General features: G+C 39.7%; 3 protein-coding genes across 3 annotated transcripts; 1 reads left to right on the plus strand and 2 right to left on the minus strand.

Moving 5' to 3' along the window:
- Nucleotides 1–7,557: 7,557 nt before the first annotated feature.
- On the minus strand, nucleotides 7,558–9,646 carry LOC124310515 (carbonic anhydrase 1-like). Its single transcript, XM_046774548.1, has 4 exons — nucleotides 9,416–9,646; nucleotides 9,210–9,344; nucleotides 8,734–9,087; nucleotides 7,558–8,332 (listed from the first exon to the last, which is right to left on the minus strand). The coding sequence occupies exons 1-4, from the start codon at nucleotides 9,429–9,431 to the stop codon at nucleotides 8,091–8,093; spliced, it is 747 nt and encodes a 248-aa protein (XP_046630504.1). The 5' UTR covers nucleotides 9,432–9,646; the 3' UTR covers nucleotides 7,558–8,090.
- A 196-nt stretch (nucleotides 9,647–9,842) lies between these two features.
- LOC124310513 (carbonic anhydrase 1-like) lies at nucleotides 9,843–12,480 on the minus strand. The gene is made up of 7 exons (XM_046774544.1): nucleotides 12,376–12,480; nucleotides 12,027–12,164; nucleotides 11,857–11,934; nucleotides 11,265–11,396; nucleotides 10,948–11,089; nucleotides 10,364–10,572; nucleotides 9,843–10,268 (listed from the first exon to the last, which is right to left on the minus strand). The coding sequence occupies exons 2-7, from the start codon at nucleotides 12,130–12,132 to the stop codon at nucleotides 10,024–10,026; spliced, it is 912 nt and encodes a 303-aa protein (XP_046630500.1). The 5' UTR covers nucleotides 12,133–12,164; nucleotides 12,376–12,480; the 3' UTR covers nucleotides 9,843–10,023.
- A 3,580-nt stretch (nucleotides 12,481–16,060) lies between these two features.
- Nucleotides 16,061–17,955, plus strand: LOC124303253 (carbonic anhydrase 3-like; the record flags this gene model as incomplete). The annotated part of the gene is made up of 4 exons (XM_046760259.1): nucleotides 16,061–16,340; nucleotides 16,543–16,799; nucleotides 16,894–17,118; nucleotides 17,715–17,955. Coding segments are annotated over 4 exons (864 nt in total), but the record flags the coding sequence as incomplete, so codon positions are not given.
- Between the last annotated feature and the right edge of the window lie 203 nt (nucleotides 17,956–18,158).

Consider the following 18,158-nt stretch of genomic DNA (forward strand, 5'->3'; position numbering starts at 1 on the left):
TAATGCAGTGTCCTGATTTAAAGAACTGAAAAGGTGATAGGGAGAAAAAGAACGAAGCTTCTTAACACTTCGAGTGTATTTTAACACACATTTGAAAGATACGAGCAAAATTTTTCATCATCCAACTGTCGCAGAACGGCAGCGTTGTCAGCCGACCCGTTAACTGAAGGATATATCTTCAGTCAACGGCTGACCATCGAAGGGCCTGGCCGCTTGAGTCTGGAATCGGCAGGAGAGATAAAGTGCGTATTTCTTGTATGAAATGTGAAAACTAAACTCATTATACATCATATCATATCATCGTACATCATACATCATACATCATACATTATATCATATCATCACAAATCATACATCATACATCATACATCATACATCATACATCATCATACCTAGTATTACAGTTCGAAACCAAAGTTTGAATTTTCGGATGTTCGGAAACTGACGTCACCAATTCAAAATCAGCTAGCCGAATTCCTCAGTCGGGAAACAACCGCGCAGTAGAGCGGACGGATGAGAGTCGCGCTCCGCAAATTTCGAGTACCGGGTTCTCAACCTCTCGGATCCCGCGCTTCGGGTCCGCTACGTATTTCGAGTACCGGGTTCTCAACCTCCCGGATCTACAATAAATTATTTCAATTCGTTTTTCGCGCAAGCCGAAATTCAGTAGCTGTCAGTCCGCTAATAAAATTTCTCGACTTCCAGGATAAGCGCTCCGTGGTTCCTGGTTCACGTTTACAATAAATTATTTCAATTCGTTTTTCGCGCAAGCCGAAATTCAGTAGCTCTCAGTCCGCTAATAAAATTTCTCGACTTCCAGGATAAGCTCTCCGTGGTTCCTGGTTCACGTTTACAATAAATTATTTCAATTCGTTTTTCGCGCAAGCCGAAATTCAGTAGCTGTCAGTCCGCTAATAAAATTTCTCGACTTCCAGGATAAGCGCTCCGTGGTTCCTGGTTCACGTTTACAATAAATTATTTCAATTCGTTTTTCGCGCAAGCCGAAATTCAGTAGCTGTCAGTCCGCTAATAAAATTTCTCGACTTCCAGGATAAGCGCTCCGTGGTTCCTGGTTCACGTTTACAATAAATTATTTCAATTCGTTTTTCGCGCAAGCCGAAATTCAGTAGCTGTCGGTCCGCTAATGAAATTTCTCGACTTCCAGGATAAGCGCTCCGTGGTTCCGGGTTCACGTTTACAATAAATTATTTCAATTCGTTTTTCGCGCAAGCCAAAATTCAGTAGCTGTCGGTCCGCTAATAAAATTTCACGACTTCCAGGATAAGCGCTCCGTGGTTCCTGGTTCACGTTTACAATAAATTATTTCAATTCGTTTTTCGCGCAAGCCCATATTCAGTAGCTCTCAGTCCGCTAATAAAATTTCTCGACTTCCAGGATAAGCGCTCCGTGGTTCCTGGTTCACGTTTACAATAAATTATTTCAATTCGTTTTTCGCGCAAGCCGAAATTCAGTAGCTGTCAGTCCGCTAATAAAATTTCTCGACTTCCAGGATAAGCGCTCCGTGGTTCCGGGTTCACGTTTACAATAAATTATTTCAATTCGTTTTTCGCGCAAGTCGAAATTCAGTAGCTGTCAGTCCGCTAATAAAATTTCTCGACTTCCACGATAAGCGCTCCGTGGTTCCTGGTTCACGTTTACAATAAATTATTTCAATTCGTTTTTCGCGCAAGCCCATATTCAGTAGCTCTCAGTCCGCTAATAAAATTTCTCGACTTCCAGGATAAGCGCTCCGTGGTTCCTGGTTCACGTTTACAATAAATTATTTCAATTCGTTTTTCGCGCAAGCCCATATTCAGTAGCTCTCAGTCCGCTAATAAAATTTCTCGACTTCCAGGATAAGCGCTCCGTGGTTCCTGGTTCACGTTTACAATAAATTATTTCAATTCGTTTTTCGCGCAAGCCCATATTCAGTAGCTCTCAGTCCGCTAATAAAACTTCTCGACTTCCAGGATAAGCGCTCCGTGGTTCCTGGTTCACGTTTACAATAAATTATTTCAATTCGTTTTTCGCGCAAGCCCATATTCAGTAGCTCTCAGTCCGCTAATAAAATTTCTCGACTTCCAGGATAAGCGCTCCGTGGTTCCTGGTTCACGTTTACAATAAATTATTTCAATTCGTTTTTCGCGCAAGCCGAAATTCAGTAGCTGTCAGTCCGCTAATAAAATTTCTCGACTTCCAGGATAAGCGCTCCGTGGTTCCTGGTTCACGTTTACAATAAATTATTTCAATTCGTTTTTCGCGCAAGCCGAAGTTCAGGAGCTGTCAGTCCGCTGATAAAATTTCTATAACTTTATAATCTTCTCATAATCTTTCTGGTAGATTATATCGATCAAAAAATTATATCAAACCTTACACATTATTTTTGATTTGTTCTCACGCTGAAAATATTTATTAGTATTCGGGGTATAACTCGAGGTGGTTGAAGGTGGTCGGAGGTGGACGAGGAGGAGGACGAGGAGGACGAGGATTTGTGCTGGGTGAGTAAAACACTTTTCTAATATTTGATGGCAATTATAATTATATTTCATCTGAAATATTACAAACTTGTCACGTTTACAATAAATTATTTCAATTCATTTTTCGTGCAAGCACATATTCAGTTGGTATGAATAATCTTATACAATTTGTTATATTATTAATTAATTAATCAATATTCTTATAATATTTGATGGCAATTGTAATTATATTTCATCTGAAATATTACAAACTTGTCACGTTTACAATAAATTATTTCAATTCATTTTTCGTGCAAGCACATATTCAGTAGCTATGAATAATCTTGTACAATTTATTATATTATTAATTAATTGATTAAATACATTAATCCTTACACAATATTTTCGATGTCTTCCTATACTATAAATATTCATTACTATTCCAGGTATTACCCGAGGTGGTCGGAGGTGGACGAGGAGGAGGACGAGCTGGACGAGGAGGAGGCGGGGTGGGTCGTGGGAGAGGACCTCTCCTCTCCTCAGAGGAGAGGAGGGGGAGGGGCGGGGAAGGGGGAAAGGTAGGCGGGGAGTGGGAAGGGATGGGAAGGGAAGGGAAGGGAAGGGGTGGGAAGGGGAGGGTGGCGGGAGGGGGTGGGCGGGCGGGTTGGAGGGAGGGAGGGAGGGAGGGAGGGAGGGAGGGAGGGAGGGAGGGAGGGAGGGAGGGCGGGCGGGCGCAGGAGGGGGGGGGGGGTGTACTGCTCTATTAACTCTAACGGGCTCGCATTGACATCCGTCCTCCACTCTCTCCCTCCCTCCCTCCCTCCCACCCGCCCGGCCGCCCACCCGCCCACCCACCCCCTCCCGCCACCCGCCCACCCACCCCCTCCCGCCACCCTCCCCGCCCCTTCCCTCCCCTCCCCCCCTCCCCGCTGCCCACCCCTCCCCGCCGCCCTCCCCTCCCCTTCCCATCTCTTCCCGCTCCCCGCCCACCTCTCCCCCTTCCCTGCCCCTCCCCCTCCTCTCCTCTGAGGAGAGGAGAGGTCCTCTCCCACGACCCACCCCGCCTCCTCCTCGTCCAGCTCGTCCTCCTCCTCGTCCACCTCCGACCACCTCGGGTAATACCTGGAATAGTAATGAATATTTATAGTATAGGAAGACATCGAAAATATTGTGTAAGGATTAATGTATTTAATCAATTAATTAATAATATAATAAATTGTACAAGATTATTCATAGCTACTGAATATGTGCTTGCACGAAAAATGAATTGAAATAATTTATTGTAAACGTGACAAGTTTGTAATATTTCAGATGAAATATAATTACAATTGCCATCAAATATTATAAGAATATTGATTAATTAATTAATAATATAACAAATTGTATAAGATTATTCATACCAACTGAATATGTGCTTGCACGAAAAATGAATTGAAATAATTTATTGTAAACGTGACAAGTTTGTAATATTTCAGATGAAATATAATTATAATTGCCATCAAATATTAGAAAAGTGTTTTACTTACCCAGCACAAATCCTCGTCCTCCTCGTCCTCCTCCTCGTCCACCTCCGACCACCTTCAACCACCTCGAGTTATACCCCGAATACTAATAAATATTTTCAACGTGAGAACAAATCAAAAATAATGTGTAAGGTTTGATATAATTTTTTTATCGATATAATCTACCAGAAAGATTATGAGAAGATTGCAAAGTTATAGAAATTTTATTAGCGTACCGACAGCTATTGAATTCGGGGTTGCGCGAAAAACGAATTGAAATAATTTATTGTAAACGTGAACCAGGAACCACGGAGCGCTTATCCTGGAAGTCGAGAAATTTTATTAGCGGACTGAGAGCTACTGAATATGGGCTTGCGCGAAAAACGAATTGAAATAATTTATTGTAAACGTGAACCAGGAACCACGGAGCGCTTATCCTGGAAGTCGAGAAGTTTTATTAGCGGACTGAGAGCTACTGAATATGGGCTTGCGCGAAAAACGAATTGAAATAATTTATTGTAAACGTGAACCAGGAACCACGGAGCGCTTATCCTGGAAGTCGTGAAATTTTATTAGCGGACCGACAGCTACTGAATTTTGGCTTGCGCGAAAAACGAATTGAAATAATTTATTGTAAACGTGAACCAGGAACCACGGAGCGCTTATCCTGGAAGTCGAGAAATTTTATTAGCGGACTGACAGCTACTGAATTTCGGCTTGCGCGAAAAACGAATTGAAATAATTTATTGTAAACGTGAACCAGGAACCACGGAGCGCTTATCCTGGAAGTCGAGAAATTTTATTAGCGGACTGACAGCTACTGAATTTCGGCTTGCGCGAAAAACGAATTGAAATAATTTATTGTAAACGTGAACCAGGAACCACGGAGCGCTTATCCTGGAAGTCGAGAAATTTTATTAGCGGACTGAGAGCTACTGAATTTCGGCTTGCGCGAAAAACGAATTGAAATAATTTATTGTAAACGTGAACCAGGAACCACGGAGCGCTTATCCTGGAAGTCGAGAAATTTTATTAGCGGACTGACAGCTACTGAATTTCGGCTTGCGCGAAAAACGAATTGAAATAATTTATTGTAGATCCGGGAGGTTGAGAACCCGGTACTCGAAATACGTAGCGGACCCGAAGCGCGGGATCCGAGAGGTTGAGAACCCGGTACTCGAAATTTGCGGAGCGCGACTCTCATCCGTCCGCTCTACTGCGCGGTTGTTTCCCGACTGAGGAATTCGGCTAGCTGATTTTGAATTGGTGACGTCAGTTTCCGAACATCCGAAAATTCAAACTTTGGTTTCGAACTGTAATACTAGGTATGATGATGTATGATGTATGATGTATGATGTATGATGTATGATTTGTGATGATATGATATAATGTATGATGTATGATGTATGATGTACGATGATATGATATGATGTATAATGAGTTTAGTTTTCACATTTCATACAAGAAATACGCACTTTATCTCTCCTGCCGATTCCAGACTCAAGCGGCCAGGCCCTTCGATGGTCAGCCGTTGACTGAAGATATATCCTTCAGTTAACGGGTCGGCTGACAACGCTGCCGTTCTGCGACAGTTGGATGATGAAAAATTTTGCTCGTATCTTTCAAATGTGTGTTAAAATACACTCGAAGTGTTAAGAAGCTTCGTTCTTTTTCTCCCTATCACCTTTTCAGTTCTTTAAATCAGGACACTGCATTAAATACTGTCTCATATACGGAGCATCCATTTCATCTGGATCAAAATCAGCGCATACATTGCAGTTACTCTGAATTTTTTTCCATACGAACACTTTTCGAAAAACAATTGTGTTTCTCTACCCAACGTAGATACTTCACTTGCGACTAGCTAAAACAGCCTTTCGATTCTACGCCTGCGAAAATTCAAGATCGACAGAGCAAATGTTGTTGGAATAATTATGAATATTAATGTTATGGAATACATCGAGCGCGTGTCGAATAGAATCCCATTTCGAAATGAATAATTCTTTTATTTTCATATTATCGACGTATTATTGTAGATAATCTAGTTTGTCTCCTGGAAAATTATAAAATTTATAGTATGCATCACGTATTAATCGTAAACGGGTCGTACATATTAATATCGTACATGGACCGCATATACGTACATATATTTTTTGGTCTCTGCATCATTATCACATCTGATTTATTATTATTTATGATCTGCGTGTACATTCTTCTCTCGGGTACCTATACTTCAATTAAATCACTGTATTGCTACGAATTTCGGAAGAAGTATATTCTCATAATTAATTTCTTGAATCGCCGACAACTCGGTAACGCCTAAACTCGATGAGTACACACCGGCTAAGTACTGGCTTGGGCTCACCATTGCGAAGACTGTGTTACTTGGAAGGTGAATGCAGCCAGCATCATGTAGAAATCGGTAACTCTCTGATGTTCTGCAATAAGTTCTCAACTCTACCGTTGGAACATCTCACGGAGCGATCAACGGTTGTCACACCAATGCCCGTTAGGGCAACTGTCTTCATCTTCTTCGGTCAACGATAAAAACAGGAGGTTAGCCCTACCTTCACGCCTATGTTTTCGCCAAAAAAACTATCGGTCTTAAATTTTTGATTCTTGTGACCCTTTCCTAACCAATCGGACCCCGAGGAACCGAGAAAACACAAGGAAAAGAGCGTAGGATCATTCGCAGAAAAATGAGGAACAAAATTCATTGTTGTTAGGCTGTAACTTCCGATGTGTTAATTGCAGCGTAATGGGACTACGCTTAATCGATTTCTTTAGAAAAATTATGATGGAGTAGTTTATCAAATAATTCATTCCAGTAGTATTCAGAATTGTCGAATTTTCATCGAAAATCCAAATGGAGAGTATCCAAAATCGTCACTGTTTTTGCCTAAAAGTAGGTCTCAAACTAGGTGCAAAAATTCAGTTTGGCACTGAGTGTGACGTCTTCCAAGTACAACCTGAAGGAAAGGTCTCCGACTAGGTAAAAGTAAAGGAAAAAGCAAATTGAGAGAAGAGGCCAGAAAAGCGTGTTCAGCAAATATCAGGTATTTACTATCTATACTCATCCAGGCTTTAGTTTAATATCAGTCAACATCGAAGTGTGGAGTAAATACTTTAGTACTCACTGAACGGTTTCAAATTACATCGGTCACGTTTTGTTGCTGGAGGAACTGAAATCGGTATTCCAGCTGTCTTGGAATCTATATTTTAGCTTGGCTCCCTACGACCGATGTATAGGTATAATAATTGCATGCTTACTATTTTGTTGGACGCTAATAAAAAGTTGACACCTGATCTGCAATGTCCATTGCCCAAACTTACGTATACTCCGATTTTCAAAATCGTCCCTCAGTCGGTTTTTTCGATATTCTGATGCGGTCAGCTCTCATTTCGGTAAGCAGAATAAGATATGGAATAGTAGTCAACACGCTTATCGTTTATTCTATAATGAAATAAACTAAATGCTATTGACAACTCAATACGAGTTTGGGTACAACTTTTATTCATCATAACTACAATTTGCAAACATCAGAACATGATTCGATATGGAATAATAATTATAGTAGGTATGTACCTCACAACTGAAATAATTCATTGATTACAATCGTTCAGAAAGTATTTGCAAAAATCGCAATTAGGCATCATTATTGAATGAATATAAGTCATGCGAGGACCTTCGATTTCCGCCTCACATTTACGTATCCATAGACCAAAACAGTTAGGTTAAATGTAAATACGGAGGCTGAGAATAAAAAATCCACCATACATACGTAATTGTTATTTTTATCAATATTAACTTAACCATTGTATCAAGTGAATTATTCTGATGGAGGTAGAAGTGTAATAAAATGTATTTGCTCCAGTTCGTAACACGAAAAAATTTCACCTCAATCGCAGTGAATTATATGAGGTCAAACAACCGCCGATTACACAACCGCTACATATTTTTGAACTCTTTGCAAAATTTCAGATCGTATGTGTGTTCTCGCGATCTTCCAAGGTATAATTACACTGGCAATAAGTCGATGGTTAACTTCTCGTGGTCGGCTAACATTTAGTGCTCAGAAGAAACTAATCAAGGCCTAATTTATTTTTCTGTAGTGGAATAGCCTGTTCCATATCAACTAGCATAGTAAACTGTTCGTCCGTTGAGGTGTTGAACGGGCCGATGGTTTTCGCGTATGCAGCTGCCATATTTATTCCGTAAACTACGAAACATCCTTGCCTGATGTTCGGATATCCTCACAGGCTCCGGAAAAATTATCCAAGTGACGCACTCGTGATACGGAGACGTTGTGATCGAGCCTTGATACGTGTAGTATCCCGGTGTCTGGCAGGCCTGCCTCATCCAGCACAACGAATCTAGATGTGCAGAAAAGTTTGACTTGGTAAACCTAAGAAAGAGCAAGCGTGATTTGATAATTATATTTGATAAAATAATAAGATATATGAGATTTCGACGTTGTTGTATACACATATCTCCAAATATCCAAGTCCACGTATCTCAAACGCGATAGTGAGCTTTAACAGTCCCATTCTATACGAAGTTATGAATAAAAACACTGCAACACGTTTTCCTCAGACGTAGAAATAAAGAAATGGCTCTGATCATACGAAATCGCAGTAGTGAATTCGTAGTGTTTATAGTACAATGGTAATATTAGTACTAGGACAGATTTGTGTTAGTCTGTTTTGACGTAGGAAAGTGGAGAAGGAGGGATTAAAAAAAAACACACGTATAATTGAAAAAGTTGTACAGATACTTGGAGTTATCTTCGCGGATATTCCGGGCTGAATGACCTTGTCCAAGTTGTCAGTGATTTTGCTGAAGAGGGGATTCTCTTCCCACGCTGGTAGCTGATAAACCTGAAGAAAATAGGCACAAATGGCAAGGCCATCTCGCTTGTCCCAACACTTCTCCAAAGCACCATATCGCAAATTCCAGTGAAGGGCTTGGGCTTCCATTGTGAACCACGTGCCGTTTAACGTGTGCTCAGCTCCCATGCAGTCCGCCGAACCCCAACGAAATGTGACTTCGTCGAGTTGATATACGTCGTCTCCGAAAGGCCCGCCGCGAATGGTTGCTGGAATTCTCTCACCCCCAAGGGTGATACGTGCTGCGTAGGATGATGAAATGATCAGGGTTTGATTTGGTGAAGGGCATTGTGCCGCAATGATGATCGAAGGGATTTTTTTGCAAGTGAAAATAGCTTCGTGAACCGGTTATAAAAGTATTTACCAGTTGATCCCGTGTTGACGAGCGTGGTGTAGCCATCTTGGCTCCAATGTCCGCTCATGATTAACGGTGGGAGCTGGATCCCGATGACATTCTCTTCATCCAGATTTATAGGGGACTGACCCAACTGTTTCCTACCTTCGGTGTAACAGTGAATAACACTTAATTAATATTTACCACAAATCACCGCTGTATCATAATCAACTTACTGGGTTGATTATTCATATTTGGTTGTCTAGTGATTCTGATTCCAAGGTACTATTTTGCTCTATTTTTTTCAGTGAAATTTCACACCGGTTAAATTTCAAAAAGGTAAAATGCAAATGACGGTTAACACGTGAATTTCGCTCAGGTCCTTTCAGATATCGATTGACCATCGCCCACTCGACGAAACGAGTTTGCTGGTAAATTACGCGTGTAATATATCCTGTTGGATAATTGAGTTGACTTTGGCCGGCGTATGACACTGCATCTGATCGTGCAGCTGTCTCAATGACCAGAAGATCCATCATATGTGCAGATCAAACAACTGATAATAGTTCGCACATCACAACGATGATGGTAACCTTGGCGTTTACCGATCGATCATCAACGCGAGCTTAGCGTGTCGATGTTGATCGAGATACGTTCTTTATTTCACTTCATTCCCTCGATAACAGGTATAACTTAAAATAATTCATAATTATAGCTTATACATAGTATAGAAAAACTGCGGTAAACTCTACTTGGTAGAATACTGAGGATACATATATGGCTATTTGCTAGTCATAAATAAATACAAAGGTTTTAAATGTAAATGAACATCGTGCTTCGAGGATTAACTTCCAAAAAATATTTCCCTTCCGTTTAGGCCTTGAACAGGGCGGAAGTTGGCGGTAATGCAGCCTCCCGAGTGGGACTTCATGTTGCGGAAAAGCTCGGCCTGTCTTTTCGTGATCCTTATTGGGTCCGGGAACAGGATCCACGTTACACATTCGTTGTAGGGTGGTGTGGTCAGAGAGCCGTGATACGTGTAGTACCCACTACAGAGACACCGACCCTGCTTCATCCAGGCTAAAGCGTCTGCAATTATTTTTGTAATAATAGTCATCGAATCATGGCAATCTACTGGCTTTACTTTCGAGTTCCTAATCCTGCATAATGCGAAATTTACTAACCATGCGGAAGTTCTGCCTTCGTGTTAGGCTCTACTACGTGATGGAGGTGGTCCGTAACCTTTGCGAACTGTGGATGATCCTCAGTTCTGTCATCGCCTACAACTTGCAGAAAGTAGCCAACAACAACAACACCGTCACGCTTGTCCAAGCAGTTTTCAAAAGTCTCATATCTTTTGTTGAAATGCACCGCGTGTGCTTCCATCGAGAACCTGACAGATTTTAAGAGCCACATTTGTTAAATGTCATTTTGTATATAGGTATGTATAAGAGAGTAGTTATAGTTGTATTCACAAATTTAAGGAACTACTACGTTAAGAAGCACAAAGTGCTAAAAAATTCCTGAAATGACAGAGAAAAACAACAAGCAAAGAATAACGAAATCAAATATTTACAAGAAACGTTCGGGCTTCGATAATGTAAAATAATGTTCAAAATTAATTAAATATTCTTGGCACTCTACTTGACCATTCCATGATTGGTAAATGCATGTATGAACTATAATAAATTACTTCGTGACCAGAATTTACTTTTGAACTTGAAACTCGACCCAATTTTGAAATCTTATGTATTTATTTAATGCTTACAATTTTCCGTTGAGAGAGTGTTCAGCACCATGACAGTTACTGGCTCCCCAGTGAAAGTGCAACTGTGCGAATTCGTACTCGTCCTTCAGAGGTCCTCCGGACAAAATGGCAGGCGGTCGGTCGAGGCTCATCCTAATCTCGGCTGTTCCGAGATTTCGAAAAAAAGAAAAAAGAAAACTGAGTAAAACGCTGTTAGATCGGAGGAAAGCAGTCAATCGTATGTTCGCAGGGAGAAAAAGAGAGAGAGAGAGAAAGAGGGGCACAAGACAACGCGGTTCTCAATTGCCATACCAAAGTTGACTCCATTTGGGTCTCACCTGTGTTTCCCGTGTTGTACATGAAAGCGCTTCCAAGTGGAGTCCAGTGTCCTGTCATTTTAAGTGGTGGAAACTCCTCGTTACGTACCACTTCAGTAGGTGCCAAATCAACGGGAGACTGCCCAGTAGGTCCTAAAACGATATGTGTTGAGTACAGTGATTTGAAAGTACTTTGTCATATATTTATACATATAATACACATGTTTCAATTTGAAAATCTTGCCTTTGAGAATATCGAAATAAACGTCATTTAACTAATAAGTCACGAAAGTATTTTTACGGTCGTATGTATGATGATACAGATATTGATAAAAAAATCGGTTTGAAAATTATTCAAAAAATACATTCAATGTGAGGTAAATTTTTTTATCTCAATATTATTTCTGTTTTTCTCGATTATTTTCCTGACGTTGATTTTGCGATTCATAAGCAGCTGTACTGTAATAATAAAAATATTCTTACAACTACCCTGTTAAAAAAAGTAATGATTTTTCAAAATCGTAACCAATATTCACACTTTTACACACTTAATTCCTGCTCGATTATATTCAAGCACGCCATGTATCGGCTGAATAATAAAAGATAATGATACCTTTGATATGTGTGCAAATCGTTCCGTCGTTTTTTAATTGCGTGGCTCCATTTTTGATGGCTTTAGATGAACGGAGGCCTGTAATTCACGTATTTACGAAAGGTTGAATTAATCGTACTTTCGAAGAATAATTTCCTTGGATTCTCTTTTTTTTCCATAAAGATACTGACCTGCTCGGCAAGACAATTTGCAACACTCGGTGCTTGCGATGTTCCGAAGACTAGCCTGGCGTCGCATGGAACGACGACGTAAAGCGCGAGTCTGATTTCCAGGCATCGTGATGAACTTTCTTTCGCGCTATTGATTACCTACAGAAAAAAACACGAGAAACAACTGTAACAGGTCATCAGTCACTTCTACGTTATCCCTACTGGATCACAAGAAAGTGATTTTTATTTACAGCCCGTCCGTTAAAACTGTCTGGATGTTTCTGTACGTCGTTTCACTGCTAGAACTTGATTGATGCACATTTTCTATGCACAACATCCTTGACCAATTATTAGCGAAATCATAACTGACCTGTTAATTATGTGGTTACCGATGTGGTTTCAGCACTCTCACTTTTGCGTTCGAGTCAATCTGAATTACAAATGAAAATCTCGCGACTGATGCCGCACGTGACGACGACTCATACTTATAGTCACCTTTATTAGCTGATTGTCGATCATTATTTATGTGAAAATTCTTTGGTAATCCATGTGCGCGATAGGTTGACAGCTGCGTCGGCAGTTTCGCTTCGATATCTCATTGCAGATTGTTATCGGGTCGCAAATATTTCACGTGTTGTCCTGATAATCTTCACTTAATGCTAAGCGTAACAAATAGTCATTCGCATTATTCATTTACAAATGAATATTATGAAAACATCTCAGCTTCTAACCCGATTGCACCCACTTGCGTATATCGTTTAAGAAAACGAAGTTTCTTGCAATTTGAAAGTAGTCCCGTGAAGGATTTTTTCTTTTTGTTTTTTATGGATTTAATCACAATCCGGTGAAACTAGTCATGTAATATGTACGTGAACCTAGAACTCGAGTCCTACGCTACTGCTGTCAAGTATAGCTGCGTGTTAAGTGATTTTGATAGGAGATAAGTGAACCATTATTTATTACCTATCAGAAAATGAACAATCAGGGAATTAATTAAATGGCGAACACTAGATACCCTCAGAATTAGATATTACAACTGGTTTTGTCTCAAGTGGATTTATGAGGCTTGAATAGTAATCTCATTCATAAACAAATTCTGGTGTATGAACTACGTTACTGTTTATACATATAAATACATGTTTTAAGTTCGTATTTCAGGCCTTCTGACGTTCGTTTCACTTCACAGATTATCTACAGGAATGAATTGTGCTTATGTAGGAATAAATAAATTAATGTTTCAAAGCAAAATGGTTTTGGAGTCTTTGTAACAGCAACGTCGATCGCAGGAACACAGAAAAATTGACAAAAGTTTCGTTGGTAAGAAATAAGAATATTTGTAATTTTAGTTAGTGACAGTTTTAAAACTCGAAACTAGTCAGGCATTTTTCGAATAAATACTTCTGTTAAAATGATTTCCCATCGAAGTTTTGTTTGTCATCCGTCATGAAATAGAAACCTTTCGAAACCCAAAATATTTCGTCGAGAATAGTTAAATGTTTATTTCGGTTTAAACATCACCAGGTGTGAAGAATCGATAAATCAAAACTAGTTTTATATTACTACAGAAAAAAACTGATTTTTCTTAGAAAACAGATACAACCTGCAACTGAATCTGCATTTCCCTCATTTACCGAAATCAACACATAACTACTGCAGCCTTGTCAATTCGCTTTGAATGCTACAATAATAATTCACTTACATAGTATTATGAACAAGTATATTCAACACACGTTGCACGACTAATTAGCGAGACGTTGATAGATTTTTAATTAGCATTAATCGCAGGTTGCATGCGGTGTAGTTGAAAATCCTAGGTATGAAGTATCGTCCCGGCTTTACTCGCAAATGATCGATCACATAAAACACTTTCGTAAAAGCCCCGAGCAAAACGCTTGTATCTGTAATGTACGAAAGTGCAATTATATGGTACGAGAGTTCATGTGATTTTTAGATTTCGATGAATAAATTATTACGCGCAAAATGTCACTATAAAAAAACGATTTTCAGTGGGGTTTATAAGGATCCCGTGCATATATAATACTATAACAGGAATAAATTTATTTTCATTACCGCTGGATAAAATAATACTTTTCTTGATGTGCGTATTTCGCTTTGAATCTGGAATTACGTTACTGACGCATTTTTGCTTCTGTCATGCGTTTTATTTAAAGCCTTATTCATTGTCTGCTGTCAATTCGCATCATCTTGAATTAAGATCATGTAGTAGTACTGCACAGTAATGTTTATCAATAGAATCCCAATGAATCACTATTTTTTTAGAATCAAACCTGAAACGAGTTTTCTTTATATATAAATTTCACGTGTCTATGATCAACGTATCATTTGTTTCTCCCGTCATTTGCCTCGCTAGTCATTGGCACATAAAATTTAAATAGCACGGAAACTCGTTCCAGTTTTGATTCCAAATAAATAGTGAGCCATTGGGAATACATTAATGAACATTACTGTACAGTAAAATGCATAAAAGCCTCAACTTTCCGGCTAACTTGATTTCGTTCCCAAACAAAATGCGCGTTCAATTCTATCGCAACCATATGTCAATGACTGGTGATGCAGCTGACATAACAAAATGAGATGGGGCGTCACATAATTCGTATAGAATCGAAGTTGCATTTTGTTTTGGACTGAAAACAAGTTAGCTGGAAGGTTAAGGCATTTATGCACATACATCTGTACCAAAATTACCTTGTTTCATAAATTACACACTTGAACATTCTAAAGGTTATATAAAGAAACAATATTTTACTTTACCTAAAAGACGCAATAATCTACGTGGTTGCAGGTGTCACTGATGTAATGTAACGTCATTGGGTAATGAAGAGGGCGTAAGATTCCAAAAAGCGCCTTCAGCTACCTCTTTTTCATCATTAATGATGACGGGTGGTGGCTAACAAAATTGAGCTCTTATGTAATAGCAGTAATTCAACTTGTACTGCATTTTACAGTCGTGATAGCTAGAAATTTATCAGGTACTTTTCAGGAATACTAGACCAGTGACATTTCGGGAATAAATACGACTAGTCGCTTGAATTCTGCGTGTGTATGATGTTAACGATCGACGACCAGAACAAATTGGTGCAAACAATCTTGCCAGAAAAATTCGTTGATGTACCAGAATAATCATACCAGGCAAATAAGTGATATTCATTTAGTGTGAGGAAATTCGCGATTAAGAAAAATAGACTACTCTTCGCTCTTAATTGGAAATATTTTCTTATACGAATCGAATAACATTTCCACGTGCAATCGTGACCGTAACTCACGTGTTTGATTGCGAGGGACTGGGTTTTCAATCGATTGTCGGTATCTGTACTGGATGATAACTTATATCTATTCTGCACGGTTGCCTAACTCGAATTTATCGATTGTTCAATGCACGGAGTTGTCAGCTTGATGTTTTTGTACACACGGAACAAGCCAGCGTCAATCCCACTGTTTTGTCTCTCTATAGTAATTGATTTAACACAAAAATATTTTCAAGATTTTTTGTACACGTGTGAAAAATAAATAAATGAATGAGAAATAAAATTTCCAAGTAATCTGGAGGCTGGTGTCAATATAACGAAGAAATTGGCGTGACGAATTCTGTTCCCCATGTTCCGCGATAAACCAAATCCCATTCTGTACTCTCAGGTTCATCAAAATGTTTGACATTTCACTACCAGAATTTTTGGTCGTGTGTGGCAGCGTCCTGCTCATAGGTACGACCGAGACATGTTTATACTGTGAAATGAAAATTGACCATCAACGAGTATTTGTAACCGAGGAGTTCTGCGGCCCGAAAATTTCTGGCATGATCCGCAATGTCTAAAGCCTTTTCTTGGTTAGAAATCAATCGGTACTCGTGAGGTCTCACTGACAGCAAATTTGTCCGTTAGAGATAAGATTTCCTGCCGCATATTCGCTTTCGATCTTATCACTGACGGATGACATCGTATTATTGGGGAATAGTACCTAACAAAAAACTGGCTACCAGTAACTGTCCGTAATTCCCTTGACATGGCATTTATTGTAGCTCCGTGATTATCAACTTAAATCTCCTTGCAGCCTTGCTCCTGACGGAAATTCTGGACTGGACCCAGCTTTTCGCGCCGTTGGATTGCCAACACTCGCCAGTTTTCATATTCGGATATGCGGACCACAACGGACCTCATACTTGGAAACTCTCTTACCCGGAGAGTGGCGGAAGCTCTCAATCCCCCGTCAACATTGTCACACGCTCGGCATGTGTCGTTCAACCGAGCGAACCTCTCAAGTGGAGAGGATACAGCATCCAGCCAGTGTCTATGACGATGGCCAATGACGGCAATAACGGTACGTTACCGGACGGTTGATTCAATTTTCTCGAGTGAGTCGTTAACTGTCCATTAAATCGTAACTGAACCTACATTCGCGCGGAATGAATCGTTCCCAAAAATGCTGAACTGGATCTCGAGCCATTATGACTTCCACTCGATATCAAATGCCACAATTCAATTTGCGAATCATTTTTTCTGTTTCATCTAAATACGAATAGTGTTGGTTTGCGCCTTCTGGACTCGATCTTCAAGGCCTTCCATTCAGGGAGGTCCGCTCAACGGCTGCTACGATTTTTACTCGATGATGTTCCACTGGGGTCCGTCGGATGTCGAGGGCAGCGAACACACTCTCGACTACGTCCGTTACCCTATGGAATTACAGATGATCCACGTCAAGCGAGGCTTCAACTCTCCCCTTGACGCTATCGTACTAGGAGCGAAGGACGGTGTGATGATCATTTCGTTCTTTTTCCAGGTGAGCCGCGGGATCCAAACTTTTTTCGTACAGTGACGAGGAGACCGTCTTGCATTGACATGCCTTGTGATGGTGCATTTTTATTTTTGAACAGATCACCAACGTGGAAAATCCCTATTTGGACCACATCGTTACCAACTTATGGCGAGTCAGTCAACCCGGCGCAAAGGCTTACATTCCCCCATTTCCTCTTGAATGGATGTTTCCACCGTTCGAAAAGAATTACTATACCTACAACGGCTCTTTGACGCAGCCACCGTGCAGCGAAATCGTCACTTGGATAATTCAACCAGAACCAATCGCAATCTCATCAAGCCAAGTTAGTTTGATATCAGGCCTTAGGAATTGTGACGCTTGTTATCTGAAATCCCAAGGATATTCTCGTTATAAGATCTTTGGTGGGGAACTGAACAAATATAACTATCACTAACATAAGTGACTGCTAGTCAATCATTATACTATTCTGGTTTGAAGTATGAAAAAAAAAAAAAAACACTCCAACGCCGAGTTTTAGGCTATCTTCTCCAGCGTTATTGAAAATTATAAATAATTATAACTCAATAACATTACCGCTGTCGTATATTATAAAGCGAGTCAATCAAGTGATTCAATTTTGTTTTCATTAAGGTATCGTGAAAAGTCATTGATCATACACTGCTCATAGGTGTTCAATTATCACTGACTTGAATGTCATTACTTTCGGGTGTTTTTTTTTTGTTTCTCACGTTATCAAGTAAAATGCATATCAGTAGATATTTTTGCAATGATTAAACAACTTAATTTGTGTTGTTTCTGGTACAGGCAGCATTATCAGTCTATGTTCTTGAAAATATAGTATAATCTCAAACATTAATTCAATAAGATTGTAACATTTTATGAAAGTTGCATAACAACCTAGTTGCGGATGCTTTTCAGGTCGCGAAATTCCGAAAGCTGTGTTCACTGGACGGTCCGATTCTTCTGAACTCACGGCCCGTGCAAAAGCTCAACGATCGAAGTATTTACTTACACGAGTAGAATGCAGTACTGTTAGCACAATTAGCTTTCTTCGATCAAGGACACCGATGACATGCGTAATCGCACGTGAAGAATTATGAGTGAGCAGAAGTCAAATTACTAGTTTCATATTTTTAGAGTTTTCGAAATCTGTGAATATTTTGTAACATACATATACTAAATTTATTATCCTTCAAGTGTGTATTTTTTTTCTCTCTTACACGTCATTCCATTGCATAAAATGATGAAACAATTTTCGAAAATATATGAGACTGTAATGCTATTTATATCATACGTGACACGAGTTATTAAAAATAACTTTTTCTGAAATGACAGGTTTTTTGGAACTCCTCGAGTGCAGCA

The sequence above is a fragment of the Neodiprion virginianus genome, chromosome 1 (genome assembly GCF_021901495.1).
Source record: "Neodiprion virginianus isolate iyNeoVirg1 chromosome 1, iyNeoVirg1.1, whole genome shotgun sequence".
Lineage (NCBI taxonomy): Eukaryota > Metazoa > Arthropoda > Insecta > Hymenoptera > Diprionidae > Neodiprion > Neodiprion virginianus.